The 16,301-nt window shown below is 37.7% G+C and overlaps 1 protein-coding gene across 2 annotated transcripts; it reads right to left on the bottom strand.

Annotated features, from left to right (window-relative positions):
- Positions 1-802: 802 nt before the first annotated feature.
- On the bottom strand, positions 803-14,761 carry LOC134334247 (uncharacterized). 2 transcript variants are annotated; one of them, XM_063016494.1, is made up of 11 exons: positions 14,674-14,761; positions 10,827-10,964; positions 10,465-10,605; positions 10,352-10,370; positions 9,720-9,758; positions 6,422-6,460; positions 6,258-6,342; positions 4,990-5,697; positions 4,583-4,687; positions 4,296-4,363; positions 803-3,534 (listed from the first exon to the last, which is right to left on the bottom strand). In XM_063016494.1, the coding sequence occupies exons 2-10, from the start codon at positions 10,962-10,964 to the stop codon at positions 4,342-4,344; spliced, it is 1,296 nt and encodes a 431-aa protein (XP_062872564.1). In that variant the 5' UTR covers positions 14,674-14,761; the 3' UTR covers positions 803-3,534; positions 4,296-4,341. The 2 variants fall into 2 exon arrangements, with proteins under 2 accessions (XP_062872564.1, XP_062872558.1); XM_063016488.1 differs by lacking the exon at positions 4,296-4,363.
- Positions 14,762-16,301: the final 1,540 nt, after the last annotated feature.

The raw sequence follows: 16,301 nt of genomic DNA on the forward strand, positions 1-16,301 counted from the left end.
CATATATAACTCATTAACAATATTTTTCTGAGGTATTTCTCACTTCCAACACGGATAAGAAATGTAAAACTACAACTGAGTTAACTCTCATTAAACTGACATGAGTTACTACTGTTCAATGTTCAAACAATTGGCAAATACATTCGTTAACATGCACATGTGGATTCACAAGATGGTGACTGCATTAGAATTAGCCACGAGTTTAATGCAGCTAACGAGCTGGAGCTTCACACACACACACACACACGCACACACACTTGAGCATACTCAGCAAAACTTCGCTACAACTTCCAAACTTTTAACATACACTTTTTCTATTACAATCACTGAACAAAATAAAGTGCACACATTATACCTGAAAATGGGGAGAAATAATCACGAGAGTGATAAAGCGATGTTTTCTCAGTGAGAACTTTTACTGGAATGAGAAAAACACCGCGATTTCCCCAGCATCACTAGTGGAGGCAAAAGCAATCAATCTCCGACTAGTGGATCAAGACCTGTGTCATAGATAACGCTACATAGATAATATAACTTCATTTTTAACAATTAAGAATCAACAAAACAATGGCTAAATTGAATGTTTTTAACATTTTAACCTCTTTTTTTAAATAGTGCAGATTTTACTACTTTTTAACAGCATGACAGTGCATTATCATTTTAACTTATCACATAGGTTATCATTTTAACTTATCACACATGCGATGTCAGGCCAGTCGAACTCACATTTTTAGATTTTTAGTGCTGCAGCTCGTGCTCGACAGGAATTAAAAATGGTTTTACATCAATAAAAGAATTCACACAAGGTTTTTAAAAGATTTATTTATGAGCACTGTACAACTATTACATTATTAATCTTCACTATAAATAATTATATAAAATGCATGTAAAAAAAAATAAAGTTTGTAGTAGGTGAGAGAAATGAATATGTGGTTTGACAAAAGTGAATACATATCAGACTTTAATAGATTTATTTATCTCCATTATTAAATGATAACAAATGTATTAATCTTCATTTAAAATTAATATAAAATAAATACAAAACAAAAGTTATTTAAAAATATAAGGTTTGTAGGAGGTAAGGGACATTAATATGATTGCATAAAAATTGTTTAACATTAATTTATCAAACTTTATCAACTTTAATACATTTATTTATTTGCACAATAATATTAATATACATTACATATATAAAAAAAGAAAGGATGTGAGGGACATTAATATGTGTTTATAAAAAATAGTTTGACTGTATTAATTTAAACCATATCAGAGTTTAATAGATTTATTTATCTTTAATATACATTTAATATAAAATAAATTACAATAAAAAACAAGGTTTGTAGTAGGTGAGGAACATTGATTGTTTGCATATAGGAATGCTAAAAATTTCTTGAGACATTTATAGATTTATTAATCTCCAATATAAAATTATCACAGATTTACTGATCTTCATTTAAAATGAATATAAAATAAATATTAACTTTAAAAAAATATATAGGGTTTGTAGTAGATGAGAAACATTGATGTGTTTGTATAAAAATAGTTTGACATTAATTCATCAATACATGACAAGACTTTAATTGATTTATTTGTCTGTAATAAGTGCAGAGGAAATGTTTTCTACGTTTCTCTGTTAGTTTTATGACGGTCCGTAACGTGTTAGCTGAAGTGGGAGCTCGATCAGCGGTTTCAGTTTAACCTTTCCTTAAATAAATACGTGTTATATTAAAATGATTATAAAATAGTTTTTGGAGTATGTAGCCTTAAACTACCGCAGTCCGAATCCCAAAATTCCGCAGGCAAAAGTTTGGACGGCTCAGTGGCATCACAAAGGGGCCTTATGCACGTAATTTCTATAGATATCTGAAAATGTCACGTTAGAGATATCTTGAATTGTAATTACGGATGTGTGACCATTCAAATGACGAATCCAGTGACGTCATTAGAGATATCTTGAAAGCCGTTCTGACCCGTCAAAATGTAACTGAAGATATCTTGAATTGTTCTTCTTACTGGTCAGATTGTAAATGCAGATATCTTGAATCGCCATTCCGGATAGTCAAAATGTAATTGTTACTAGTCAAAACTCATATTTAGATATCCAGAATTTAATTACAGATAATCAAACGAAAGCCATTTTATGTTAAAACGGCCTGCCATAAGGCATCCGACGCTGCCTTAGTGATCAAGACAATCCCAGAGTTCATTGCGGGTCAGGTGCTCCTCTCTCGCAGAAAGATAAACATGGCTGAAGGTACAGACAAACGAATGGAGTTCTTTTCAAACGTAAATAAAATATTACTGATTTTTAACTTGTATAAGCAAGTTCGAGCTTGTCAGGAAATGTAACCGTTATCGTTACATGAAGATAGACGTTATATTGACGTTAGCAAGATGACAAGATGCTAAATGCTAAAGCCGATGGAATCGGGTTATAAAAATAACCATATAAACACATGTTTTTACTTCACGGATTTTCACCTTTCGCGGAGGGTTCTGGAACGCAACCCCCCACGATCGAGGAGGGATTACTGTACTGAGTTTGGCCTCCTTCCCATCCTAAATGAGTGTGTCTGTGTATAAGGGAGAAATATTTCTGATATATCAGACATAAGTGCCTTGTACACAAGAGTGAGAATTTTGAGCTGAATATGGGCAGAGTTTGTACCAACAGTCTAACAGTGCAGGAATTTAGAAGGAACAATCAGAACATGATGTGATGAAACCATGAATCTGTATTTCTGCATCATGAAAACAGAAAAGAAAAAAAAGCTGTGCAATATTGCAAAAGTGGAAAAATGCAGGTTCTGTGGTAACAGAATTAAAGTGTTAAGGATTTACTTTGGCAAGAGCAACTCTAGGTCCAACCAGCATGACTTCTGTACAGTCATAGTTTAATCTGACCAAATTAGATACACTGTTTTATTTCTTTTAGGTAGTTTACGAGTGTTACAGGAAGGTAAGGTTCATTGGTTTTGGGACAGTGGTAGCCTAGTGGGCAGAGCTTCGGCTATCAATCAAAATATTGTCGGTTCAAATCCAGCCTCTGCTATGTAGCCACAGTTGGGTCCTTGAGCAAAGCCCTTAATCTTCTCGGCTCCAGGGGCGCTGTACAATAGCTTCCAAACGAGCTGGGATATGCAGAAATTTTTTTTTCGTAGTATATATATGTATATGTATATATGACAAAGGCATTCTTTTTCCTTTGGGTGCTGAAAAGGATTTGAAAACCATCTGTATGGAAATGGTACTTTAGATCATATTGCCAAATAATGTGGACAATGTGGAGCAAGTAGGCGATATATAAAAGTGGACCTAGAACTGAACCCTGAGGCACCCCATCGTTTAATCTGAACCCACAGAAAATTTTATTTCATATATAAAATTCTATAAAGTCTAATGTAACAGCACCACCAGATGGCGATGGCAAAAAACTGATGTAATTAAGATGAAAGTGCAGCATAAAGCATATAGAAAGAGAGTCTGGAGTGAACCAGTGGTCCTCATTGGCTGATGGAGATCACACATTCCTCCCTGTTAGAGAAAACAAAGAAGAAAAATATAAACATGAGCAAAACAAATAGCGATGAATCAAGTCATGACTTTAAATACTGGTTGGAGGTACCTTGTAACTCAACGTCCCCTAAACTCAAAATCTTTGAAACTCAACGCCCTTCGTCAAGAACTTTGTACCCTTGAACTCAACGTTTCCCTTAACCTCAATGTGTGTGCAACAGCCACTTTCTTCAGCGCTCAGCTTGAGCAGTGGGGTAAAACGTCATCAAAGTGTGAATATGAGACGAATCTGCATTTGTGTGAAATAACAGTCAAATCCAGTCTGAAAGCTCCACATGTATCTGTGTTTATCTGGATTTTCCTCACTGTTTCACTTTTAAACTTGTGATACAGCTCGAGGTTCTGAGAAATTGTGAGAATCAGTTTTTCAAAGAGTCTAAAACGCTCATTGTTAAATAAAGCTTAATGTGGTTTAATGTACTAAAAAAATGAAAACACTAAAACGCTCTTAATTATTACTGCTTATAAGTTCTCTCCACTAATTAAGAAGCATAAGAAAACAACGAAGTTATGGTAAAGACAGGTTTTATTGTATTTTTTATTGATTTTTAACTTTTTTAACTGTATTTCAGTGTTCTTTATATTATATTTGTGTTATTTTCAGTTTAAAAGTGTCAAAACCAACGCTATTATTTTTAATTAGCCTAAAATATAAGCAGTTTCACAGAACCATGAAACACATTAACAGGTTTTCCATACATCCTTATGGAAATAAATACCTTAAAACTCAACGCCTTTTAAACTCAGCATCACTCCCAGAGCCAATTAATGTTGTTTCAAGGTACCACTGTATTTAAAAAGAAAGTAAGTTATAATTCTGTTCTTCCTTTTATCATTGTATTATCTGAAGATTTCTAATGACGATTCTAAATCCATACATGTGTACGTGTACAAGTGCAGTAAACTGTTTGCTGCAGATGTTGTTACCTAAACTGATAGCAAAAATGTTCATTTTGGCAAGGGGTGCCTGTACTTCTGCACACTGTGTGTAAGGTGTAGCTCTTACCCCTCAGCTGTTTGGTTGTTCAGTACTTGAGTTTCTTCTTTGTGCTCGTTGTCCGACGGTTTGATCTCCCCGTTAACGTTTCCGTTTATTTCTTCAGGATCTCGACTAACAAAGAAACAAACAATAACTCACTCACACAATACAGAAAAATAATCAATCTGAGGACACTAATTCTACTTGCAAAACTGCAACAATTCTCTTAATTCTTGTTTGATACGAGACTTCAGCTGCTAAACAGTCTGTAGTTGATGTCTGATTCTTATGATGCACTATACATTTTTAATAGAAGACAGATCTGGACTACAGGCACCGAAATCAGGCCAGGTACTAAAAAAGGTATCAAGAATTTAAAAAACACACTGTAGTATAGGGTACCACACAGGCAACAGGAAATGTGCAGCTCTTACTTTGCAGTAGTGTTGTTGTTCAGCAGTGGGGTTCCTCCATTGAGCTGGTGGTCAGACAACAGAGGGGTTCCTCCATTGAGCTGGTGGTCAGACAACAGAGGGGTTCCAACATTGAGCTGGTGGTCAGACAACAGAGGGGTTCCTCCATTGGGCTGGTGGTCAGACAACAGAGGGGTTCCTCCATTGGGCTGGTGGTTGGACAACAGAGGGGTTCCTCCATTGGGCTGGTGGTTGGACAACAGAGGGGTTCCTCCATTGGGCTGGTAGTTGGACAGCAGTGGGGTTCCTCCATTGGGCTGGAAGTTGGACAGCAGTGGGGTTCCTCCATTGGGCTGGTAGTTGGACAGCAGTGGGGTTCCTCCATTGGGCTGGTAGTTGGACAGCAGTGGGGTTCCTCCATTGGGCTGGTGGTTCAACAACAGAGGGGTTCCTCCATTGGGCTGGAAGTTGGACAGCAGTGGGGTTCCTCCATTGGGCTGGAAGTTGGACAGCAGTGGGGTTCCTCCATTGGGCTGGTGGTTGGACAACAGAGGGGTTCCTCCATTGGGCTGGTAGTTGGACAGCAGTGGGGTTCCTCCATTGGGCTGGTGGTCAGACAGCAGTGGGGTTCCTCCGTTGCGCTGGGGGTCCATCTGTATGGTGCCAACACCATTTCTGTTTTCATCTCTCCCAGCAGGACGTCCAGGAACGCAACAAATAGTTTGATTCCTGTTGCAGGATAGAAAAAAGGTCATTTAAAATGACATTACATAAAGAGTCTCAGAAACTCAGAAATTTGACCCCATTGAAGAGCTATTTAAATACTCTGGTATGATTTAAGACCAAAGCATTTACATCTACTTTTATTTTCTAGACTTTAAACCAGAAAAGTTTTTTTTTGGCTGCTCCAGTATTGAGGGTCACCACAGTGAGTCATTCTAGTCCTCATACTAGACTAGGCACAGTTTTTACACCATGTGCACTTAGTGGCGACTACATAGAGTCCTAACATGCTACACTATTGTGTCTGTAGAGCGCCTGACCAGGGTGGTGTCACAGCTGAGACCTGGGTTCGAGCGTAACAGACTGCTGCCCCACTGTAGCACTTTATAACAGCCCTGTGGCTTCGCTAATTCTGATTTGTGATTCTGTGTGTTTCCATCTAGAAACACTTTCAAGATTTGTTATACATAATAAACACATTTACTCTATAAACATCAACACAGTCAATCCAAGTCTAAGAAAAAAAAAATGTTAACACAATCGGTTTACATCCGTTTTTCTCTCACCTGCGTTTTTTCAACCAGCAATACACACCAGCAGCAATCAGAATGAGGAGCAGCAGCAGGAGAAGAAGGAACCAGAGAGAGTTATCTATAATAAATAACAGTGTTAAACATAAAATATAATTCACCTTATATTATTTCTTGAAATATTATAAATAAACACTCACTGCTGGTTTCAGGAGGGCTTGATGGACTATTTGTGAAAACTAACACAGACAGTGCAAGAAAAAGAAAAAGAGAGCTGCTCAGCCAGGTAGACTTACTCGCAAAAAATGTTCAAAAAGTGAAACAATAACTGTAGATAACAATAACATTTTAGAAAGATTTTAAAAACATTGAGAGAGAGAGAGAAAGATGGAGAGAGAGAGAGCGAAAGGGAGGGAGAGAGAGAGAGAGAGCAAAATGGAGGGAGAGAGAGATGGAGAGAGAGAGCGAAAGGGAGGGAGGGAGAGAGAGATGGAGAGATGGAGACAGAGAGAGAGAGCGAAAGGGAGGGAGAGAGAGAGAGAGAGCAAAATGGAGAGAGAGAGCGATGGAGAGAGAGAGCGAAAGGGAGGGAGAGAGAAAGAGAGAGCAAAATGGAGGGCGAGAGAGAGATGGAGAGAGAGAGCGAAAGGGAGAGAGGGAGAGAGAGAGATGGAGAGAGAGAAAAACAATTATATGAGCAATTACCACCAGATGATTTTAAGTCAGAACAGCAAAAAATCATAGAAAATCTAAATATATTAGAATCTACCATAAAAAACTATCAGAACCCAATTGATTACCAAATTTCACAGGAAGAATTGAATACCCAAATTAAAAAACTCAAATCCAGAAAAGCCTGCGGACCTGACAGCATCAGGACGGAGATGCTGAAGTGCAGCGGTCCTCAGCTACAGCAGGCTCTGCTCAGGTTATTCAATATCGTTCTTCAATCCGGCTGCTTTTCTGAGATCTGGAACAGGGGGCTTATTTCTACAAGAGTGGAGACAAATTCGACCCCAACAACTACCGAGGCATCTGTGTGAGCAGTAACCTGGGGAAGGTGTTCTGCTGTATAATTAACGCCCGGATACAGGCCTTCCTTACCGAGCACAGTGTCCTGAGTAATGGACAGATCGGCTTTTTACCAAATCATCGCACTACTGACCATATTTACACCCTACACACCCTAATCCACCAACATCTACACAAACAAAATAATGCTAAAGTTTTTGCATGTTTTATAGAATTTAGAAAAGCATTTGATTCAATCTGGCAAGAAGGATTATATTATAAAATTATCCAAAATGGTGTAGGGGGTAAAGTCTATGACATCATTAAATCAATGTATGTCAATAATAAATGTGGAGTAAAAATTGGCAATAAAATGGTCAGGGGCGTGGGGGGGGGGTTAAAAATTCGGCGGTTTTCCGAGTTGGAGCAGAAATGTTGAATTATTGAAGAAACACTGTGTGTGTGTGTGTGTGTGTGTGTAACACACACTAACACAATAAAGACTCAGGAACAGGAGAAATCTGTAAACCCAGTTAGAATAAACCAAATTACACAAAAACTCTGAACTAAATATCTGAATTATTGGGAAACTGAAACTAAAACTGAAAGTAAAATGCAGGGGCGTGGTGTCAAGCAGGGTTGCAGCTTGTCTCCTACTCTATTTAATATCTATATCAATGATTTAGCGGTGTTATTGGAGCAATCTGCAAATCCCGGCCTGACACTAAATAAAACGGAAGTAAAATTTTTCCTCTACGCGGATGACCTGGTGCTGCTGTCGCCCACAGAAAAGGGGCTTCAGCAGCATCTGGATCTGCTGGAGAAGTTCTGTCAGACCTGGGCCCTGACAGTAAATCCTGATAAATCTAAAATCATGATCTTCCAAAAGAAAGCCAGATCTCAGGAGAGCAGATACACTTTCAATCTAGGAAACACCGCCCTAGACCACACCCTTTCTTATGATTACCTGGGGCTCAAAATCAGCGCCTCAGGAGGCTTCGGTCTGGCAGTGGATGCACTGAAACAAAAGGCCTGCAGAGCCCTCTATTCAATCAAAAACTAATTCATTAAGATTGACATTCCAATTGGAATCTGGTTAAAGATCTTTGACAGTATAATCCTGCCCATTGCGCTATACGGTAGTGAAGTATGGGGTCCACTCAGTCATCATGACTACACTAGATGGGACAAGCATCCCACTGAAGTCCTGCATGCAGAATTCTGCAGAATGATTTTACATGTACAAAGAAAAACCCCAACCAACGCATGCAGGGCTGAATTAGGCCGATACCCATTAGTCATTAATATAAAAAAAAGAGCACTTAAATTCTGGATGCACCTAAAATCCAGTCCCACAACAAGCCTGCAGTTTCAGGCACTCCAATCCCAAGAGCTCTACCCTGAAAAGAGTCCCCTGTGTCAGCTGGTCCAGAGACTGACCAACACACTGACCCCTAACAACCCCAACTCTCTGACCAGCACTGCTTCCCAAACACCAATCAGAATCACCCAAATTATCAAACACCTCAAAAACACTTATCTGGAACATTGGACAACCCAAACTCAATCCCAAAACAGACTAAACTGCTATCTGACCCTAAAACATGAATACAACCTGGCCACGTATCTCCTCACTGTCCGAGATACGAAGCAGAGACAGATCCTCATCAAATACAGACTGAGTGACCACAGCCTGGCCATCGAGAGAGGCAGGTTAAAAAAGTCCTGGATCCCCAGAGAGGAGAGACTGTGTGGTCACTGCAGGACAGGTGAGGTTGAGACAGAGGTGCACTTCCTTCTAAACTGCCCAAAATATACAACAATTAGACACAAATATTTTGATCAGTTTGGAAGAGAGTTGAGCGGCTTCAGAACACTGACAGACAGCGAGAAACTGGCCATTATATTAGGAGAGGGACCATCAGCCTCCACTGCAGCCAGATATGTACAGGAGTGTCACACACTCCGGGACAGTGAGTGAAACACCAAATAAAATCCCCACCCACCCCCCGCACACACACCCCCCCGCACACACACCACACACCACACACAGTAATATTTTCTCTATTTTTGTGTGAACAATTGTTTTATTACATGATGAATATTTTCTTACCATTTTTTTCTATGTATATACTTGTTCTTTTTTCAAATATTTATATATACTAATGTAAGCTTTGACAATACAAATATGTAAATTTGTCATGTCAATAAAGCAAATTGAATTGAATTGAGAGAGAGAGAGAGAGATGGAGAGAGAGAGAGAGAGAGAGAGAGAGAGAGATGGAGGGAGAGAGCGAAAGGGAGGGAGAGAGAGAGCGATTGAGAGCGAAAGGGAGGGAGAGAGATAAAGAGAGAGAGCTGCTCAGCCAGGAACAGATTTAGATACAATCACATCACTGTATCAAATAAACAAATATACTAATAGAGTGTGTTTTTTAAAAAGATTATTTTATTTAATCTTTCAAAATATTATAAATTAATACTCACTGCTGGTTTCAGGGCGGTTTGATGTACTCATTGTAAAAACTAACAGAGAAAGAAAGATATATGAAAGAAATGTGTTTTGTATATATTTGTTCTTATTGTTATTTTTATTATTTCTCTGTAACTGAGCTTTGGCAATACGAATGTCCTTATTTGTCATGCCAATAAAGCTTATTTAGAGTTGAGTTGAAAGAGAAAAAGAGAGCTGCTCAGCCAGGCACAGATTTACTCACAATCACATCACTGCATTAAATGCACTATTTAAAAAATACTAAAACAAAGAAGTGAAATGTTATTTATGTATAAAAAAAAAAAATCTAAGGTGAAGCCAAACAAATCCAATAATGTGTAAATTCAAGTACACTCCAAGCAATTGAGTGTTATGGGGGTCACAACTGTTGGGCCCCCTGAGCAGGACCCTCAGTGCTCATTTGCTTGGATTGTACAAGGTCACAAATGGAATTTGCTTTGGATTAAAGCACCCATTAACTGTCAGAAATGTAAATGTACATGCTCTGTTGTACAGAGCTTAACTGTGGTTCTGTAGCAGGACCTAAAAGGGTGTTAATGCAAAACAATCATTTAAATTCTTACTGCTCCAAAAATATTGTTGAAAAAATAAAGCTGCCACATACCGTTATATATGTGTTCAAACTGCAAAAGACAGAAATAACTATAAATTATTCACTCTTGAAAGAAATCATAGAAATAAAAAGCATTTTGAAATATAAATTATAGTAATAAAGACCTTTTTTGCAAGATGATCACATGTGAGTTTATGGCCAAGATTGTTCAGACACTCTGTAGTTATTAGGTATTCTGGCTGAACATCAATGACTGATGAGGCCTTTTTGTCAGGGGAGGTCCAGTCAGCAATAAATGTATCATTCTAAACAGAAATTATGAAATCATGAATAAGCAAACTAAAAATACAATTCAGCATAGAATTGAATATTGATTATATATTTTCATTCATAAAAAAATGTGATATTTTATAACATCCACTATCTCTTAAATCCACATGTATGTATTTGGTATTTTTTAAATGGAAATCATTATAACAACACAAAGAGTCACAGTGCATTAATGCTGTTTGAACACAGTTCTCACCTGGTCATACCAGCGGCTATGACAATCTGTGTCCAGGAGGTATTTGGATTCTATATCAGATGAAACATTGTAGATGTATCCATTATTCTGGTGGATTTCTTCACAAGTCAGATTTATGTGTTTAGCCATGGTGAACATCTAAAAAGAAATTACACAAAATTAGCAAATTACACCATTAAATGTATATTTTAATTACCATTAATATTATGTTTAATTACAATGAGTTTTAATAATATTAATCTCGCTCGCCCACTGTACACAGTTTATTTGTCACTTTTTACTGGCACAATAACTGTAACTCACACAAACGTTAGAATTTACAATGTAATTTTACAAAGCTAGAGTAGCATGCACAGTGCACAGACATTATTAAGTTGAATTAGTTATAATAAAAGCTTTATGGGACACCTAGATGACTTTTAATAATAATTATTTTGTAGCAGACATACAGAAACACAACAAACAAGTATATACATATGCACATATATATGTATAACTCATATAAATGAGTATAAAGACAAGTCTCTAGATAATTCAGCAAACTTTCCATTTTAGCTAACCTGGGAATTAAATTAAACTCTTCCCTTTTGTCAACATTTTTGGTTAAAAGAACACCAAGATATTTGGGTTATTCTCACGAAGTCAAGCTCATGAGGTGGCATGAAGAATTTTGATAAACAAAGTCAATGTTAACAAAATACACACACCACCACCAGAAACAAGAAAAAAAGAAAGAAGAGCAAAACTTATTAAGATCAAAATTAAGATATGCTGAAGAAAAACTTCAGGAGAAGTCTAAAGAATTACAGAATCTCAAAAAAAAGAATTAAAAGACTTGAAGCAAGGAAGAAGACCGCAAACAGGCCAACTGTAAATAATGTGCAAAAGGTCTGGAAAACCAGAGAGGGTTTCCTAACAATTCCCAACAGCAGCAAGAGGAAGGAAATGAGAAAACTTTTAAGCCATTTCCTGCACCAAGATGATGTCTCCACTGTTGTCAATGGGAAAGCTGGAGAGATAAGGCAAAAGGGACAAATCTACAGAAAAAGGACCCTGTCTGACACCCTGGGTAAACTGCATAGACGATTTTGTGGCAGGGTGGAGTGTCTTCAGCATGATGCCAAAGCAACATGGGCTCACATTGGCCCAGTGATGAGGAAAATACGAGAAAAACATCCAAATGCCAGAAATATTCACTTTTTCACATTTCAGATGGTCCAACATCCCAATATAGAAACAAGACGTCTTTCTACTTAGCTTCCACAGTGCCTTTCATGCGAGGATTTCAGTGGGTGACATGGAACTTTACAGAGGCTTCCCATGGTAAAGGTGCACCAGACGGAGTAGGCGGTGCCTTAAAGAATCTGGCAGATCGAATTGTCGCCTATGGAACAAGCATTCCAGATGCAGACACACTCTTTGAGCAGCTGGCAAAGAATTCTTCTGTGACCCTCTATAAGGTATCAGAGGAAGACATTAAGGCAAGCAATGAATTGGTTCCTACACAATTGAAATCAGTTCGGGGGACAATGAAAATTCATCAAGTGAGTCCACAGTCCATGTTAAGTTGAGCACAGAAAATGCAACATTAAAACACTTCAGTAGCCTATTATACAAATTAATAAAGCAAATAAGCTCACAATAATATCTATGTCTATGAAACAGCAGTCTCAAACAAGGATTCTGTTACATTTTTCTGTTTTTCTAATCAAATTTAATCACACAGCTTACATCCACAAAACCTGGAGTCATCAGCACAAGGGAAGTGTCATGTTTTTGTGAAAAAGATTGCCAATGCTTTTCTCCATGTGTCCATACCTTCTCTGAAAGAGAGGAGAGCCCTGATAACGCTGAATCTACCATAGAGGTTGGACAGTGGGTCCTTGTTGAATATGATGCCGAGTTGTTCCCTGGCACAGTCACACAGGTGAATTTAATTTTTTAAGATTACTAATTATTTCTATAACTGAAAATGCAATGAAATTATTAATTGACTGGTAATGTAATCTAGCTATATGATAATGTGTTTTCCAACCCCAACAGGCCAACGGGACTTGGAATAAAACATTTAAAACTGCTTTGCTTAATTTTTTTTTTTTTTTTACTAGATTGTTGATGGACAATACGAAGTGGACACTATGAGCTGCGCAGGAGAAAACCGCTTCTTTGTCCCGAGCATCCGATTTCCTGGAGAAAGGGTCTGGTACTACCGCAATGACATACGGGACATAATTCCGGAACCACTTCCTGTTACCTCTTCAGCAAGACACTTCTGTGTTTTGCCTGAAATATGGGCAAGACACAGAAAAGTTACACATCAGTGACTAAAAATTTTAAAAGTCTGATTGGTCACAGCAGGCATGCACCACTGGTCTTACGAGCTTGTGGAGTTGGAGTCTCTGAGAGATCTTTGTTTGAAATTTGTTGGACAGTTTCCATTAGTTCATTGTATTTGAGATGTTTTATTGTTGAGGGTGCTGTAGGCTACATGAAGTGCTTCTTTTTATGACCAAATGTTTGTAGGTTAAATGTTCATAGAAAATATGAATTGTTCATGAAAAATAGATATTGTATGTTAAATATGTAAGTCATCTGAACCCTTGCTTATTTGTTAATGTATTAAACTGATTAACTTTGCTAGATCTCATTTCCGAAATATTCAACCTCATTTCCGAATCATCATTCTCATTACCGAAACTGTTGTTTATTTACAAATTAATTAATTATCAGAGAGACATATTTTATTCTTAATAGTATTCACATAATTTATTAAACTTAATTCATCTCTGTTTATTAAAAAAAGAAACATATTTGTTTCAGTCTAATATCCTAAAAAAACAAGTTGTAAATTCTTGAGTATGTTGCGGAAATGAGAGAAATTAAGAAAAATTTTAAAAATAACAAATATGAAAAAAAACACTCAACATCATTTTATGTAGCTCTGTACATGAGTGTTGTTAATCTGCTTTTAAAATTGCCAAAAATATGTATTTTTAATCATATATTTGATGTACTGTCACATTGCGGTAATGATACATTTTTGTGGACTTCATCTTTAAAATGCAAAGAAATACACAAAATAATTTTTTTAATGTTATGAAATTAATGGACACAGTAGGTTTAGACCTTGATCTTAAATCATCAAAAAGAAATTTGTCTGTAAATGCCTTTTGAAAATTTTAATGTTGGATGCCCTTTGAATCAGAATTTCGTGAGAATGACCCATTTATCCCCTGACTTTACAGGTCAGAGGTTTACTGTGTAATACATTTGACAGTGACCCATATTACCTGCTTATTGATAATTACATCATTTTAATCCATTACTCATTCATTCATTTATTTACTCATTAATCGAAGGGCAGCACATCACATGGCTTTACATTCTCTTATCTGGGGCAGGTTAGAGTCATCTATCTACCTACTAGTATGTATATGAGGAAACATAAGGTCCTTAAAATAAACCATGTATACATGAGGAGAACATACCAAAGCCCACATACCGTAATCAGAAACAGACATGGACCAAAGACAATCTCAGTTAAAAGTATTTAGTCAGGTAATAGCAGCGGAGTAAGTAATAAATAAATAAATATTAGAGATAAATAATATACTGTACTGTATGAAAGAATGATGACCGAGTAAGAATATATCATGAATAAATATAACTCATTCACATTACTCATATTATTAAATATTATTATTCCTGAACCACCTTGTTAGCATTAGCTATCCTCTAGCAATCAAGCTAATAAACACAGCCAACACTTAATTTAAACAAAGCAAGTGTAAAAACACTCAAAACGCAAAATTTAAGTTGTTAATAAACTTGCCTTCTTTTTACTTACTTCTTCAATGAGTTAAACTTGATTAAAAGGCACTTTCAGACCGGTGTTCTCAACAAGCTATCCTACCAACCGCGTGCACACAGCTCTCCTACGGGAAACGTTCATATTCCCACACTCCCACATTCCCACATTCCCACAGACCATGCGCACATTCCCCACCAAGCGTAAAGTGCATTACAGTAATATGATCCTTTACGCATGGTTTTTCTACCCAAATTTAAAATTAAAGGGGGAATTTGAGGGTGTCCAATCGCTCCTTTATTATTTATTTCAGCTGTAGAGTTAACGGTTATACATATTAAAAAGTATAAGGTTGTTCATGGTATTACGACGGCGTATTAGGGCCACTCGTTAAGCTGCATCCGGAATCGCACTTTCAGTACAGAAGTATGCAGTATGCACACAACACTGCTAAGCACTACATCCGCCATCTTTCCAACGTCAAGTGATGACGTGGGATGTAATGACGTAATATCCCCACTTGCCAAACTTTTGGATATTTATTGTGTTTTTGTTATTTATTCGTCTATAAAATGTTTTATTTTATTTATCTCACTTACACTTGTAAACAGAGGACCGCTATCTTTCTTGTTTCTTATTACGCTTCGAACGCCTACGCAGCTCCAGTTGCATTATGGGATACATTAACGGACCGCAAGTGTGCATCGCTTGCATACTCAAACATGGCCGCCCAATAAGTAGGTCATCCGGGTACTTCTCGCGTACCTCTTTGTGTATACTGTGTATTCGGACATACTAACCGCTCTCGCGTCCTCATTTCGCGTGCTATTGAGTATGGAAGTATGCGATTCCGGATGCAGCTTGTGTCCGGAATCGCATACTTAGAGAGTACGTACTAGATTGGAGGAAGTATGCACTACTCGGCCGGTAAAGAAGTACATACTTTCAGTACAGAAGTATGCAGTATGCACACAACACCCGTACATACTACGTCCGCCATCTTACCAACGTCAAGTGATGACGCGGGACGTCTTTTTGTTATTTATTCGTCTTTAAAAAAAATTATTTTATTTATCTTACATACACTTGTGAACAGAGGACTCCGTTCTCCGCTATCTTTCTTGTTTCTTATTCCGCTTCGATCGCCTACGCAGCTCCAGTTGCATTATGGGATACATTAGCGGACCGCAAGTGTGCATCGCTTGCATACTCAAACATGGCTGCCCAATAAGTAGGTCATCCGGGTACTTCTCGCGTACCTCTTTGTGTATACTGTGTATTCGGACATACTAACCGCTCTCGCGTCCTTATTTCGCGTACTGTTGAGTATGGAAGTATGCGATTTCGAACGCAGCTGTAGTCTGGAATGAGTTGAGTTGTATGGCCTGGTCAATGTGCGCGAAAGCTGCTTCAACACAGTCTATGGTGCACACAATGTGCTGCGTTTTGTAACACTGTGTGGAGTTCTGCTTGTGAATTGTCGCTCTGCTCAACATGTCACTTACAAACATCTCAGGGCCTGGCTGGTAAACCACTTTTAGGTTGTAGTTTTGTAATTGCAAGAACATGCTCAGGAGCCGCTTCGGCTTTGGAGTAGAGACTTCTTAAAAAAATAGTTACCAGTGGCTTGTGGTCTGTTTCTGCTGTGACCAGTTCTCTCCCATATG

Source organism: Trichomycterus rosablanca, chromosome 2 (assembly GCF_030014385.1).
Source record: "Trichomycterus rosablanca isolate fTriRos1 chromosome 2, fTriRos1.hap1, whole genome shotgun sequence".
Classification (NCBI taxonomy): Eukaryota; Metazoa; Chordata; class Actinopteri; order Siluriformes; family Trichomycteridae; genus Trichomycterus; species Trichomycterus rosablanca.

What these genes read in the sequence shown, in the direction of transcription:
- LOC134334247 (XM_063016488.1), bottom strand. Translation starts at nt 10,964, where the DNA reads ATGTTCACCATGGCTAAACACATAAATCTGACTTGTGAAGAAATCCAC. An exon ending in ATAGCCGCTGGTATGACCAG is followed by an intron (nt 10,606 to 10,826) that starts GTGAGAACTGTG and finishes ATTTCTGTTTAG; the next exon opens with AATGATACATTTATTGCTGA. An exon ending in AAGCCCTCCTGAAACCAGCA is followed by an intron (nt 6,343 to 6,421) that starts GTGAGTGTTTAT and finishes TATTTATTATAG; the next exon opens with ATAACTCTCTCTGGTTCCTT.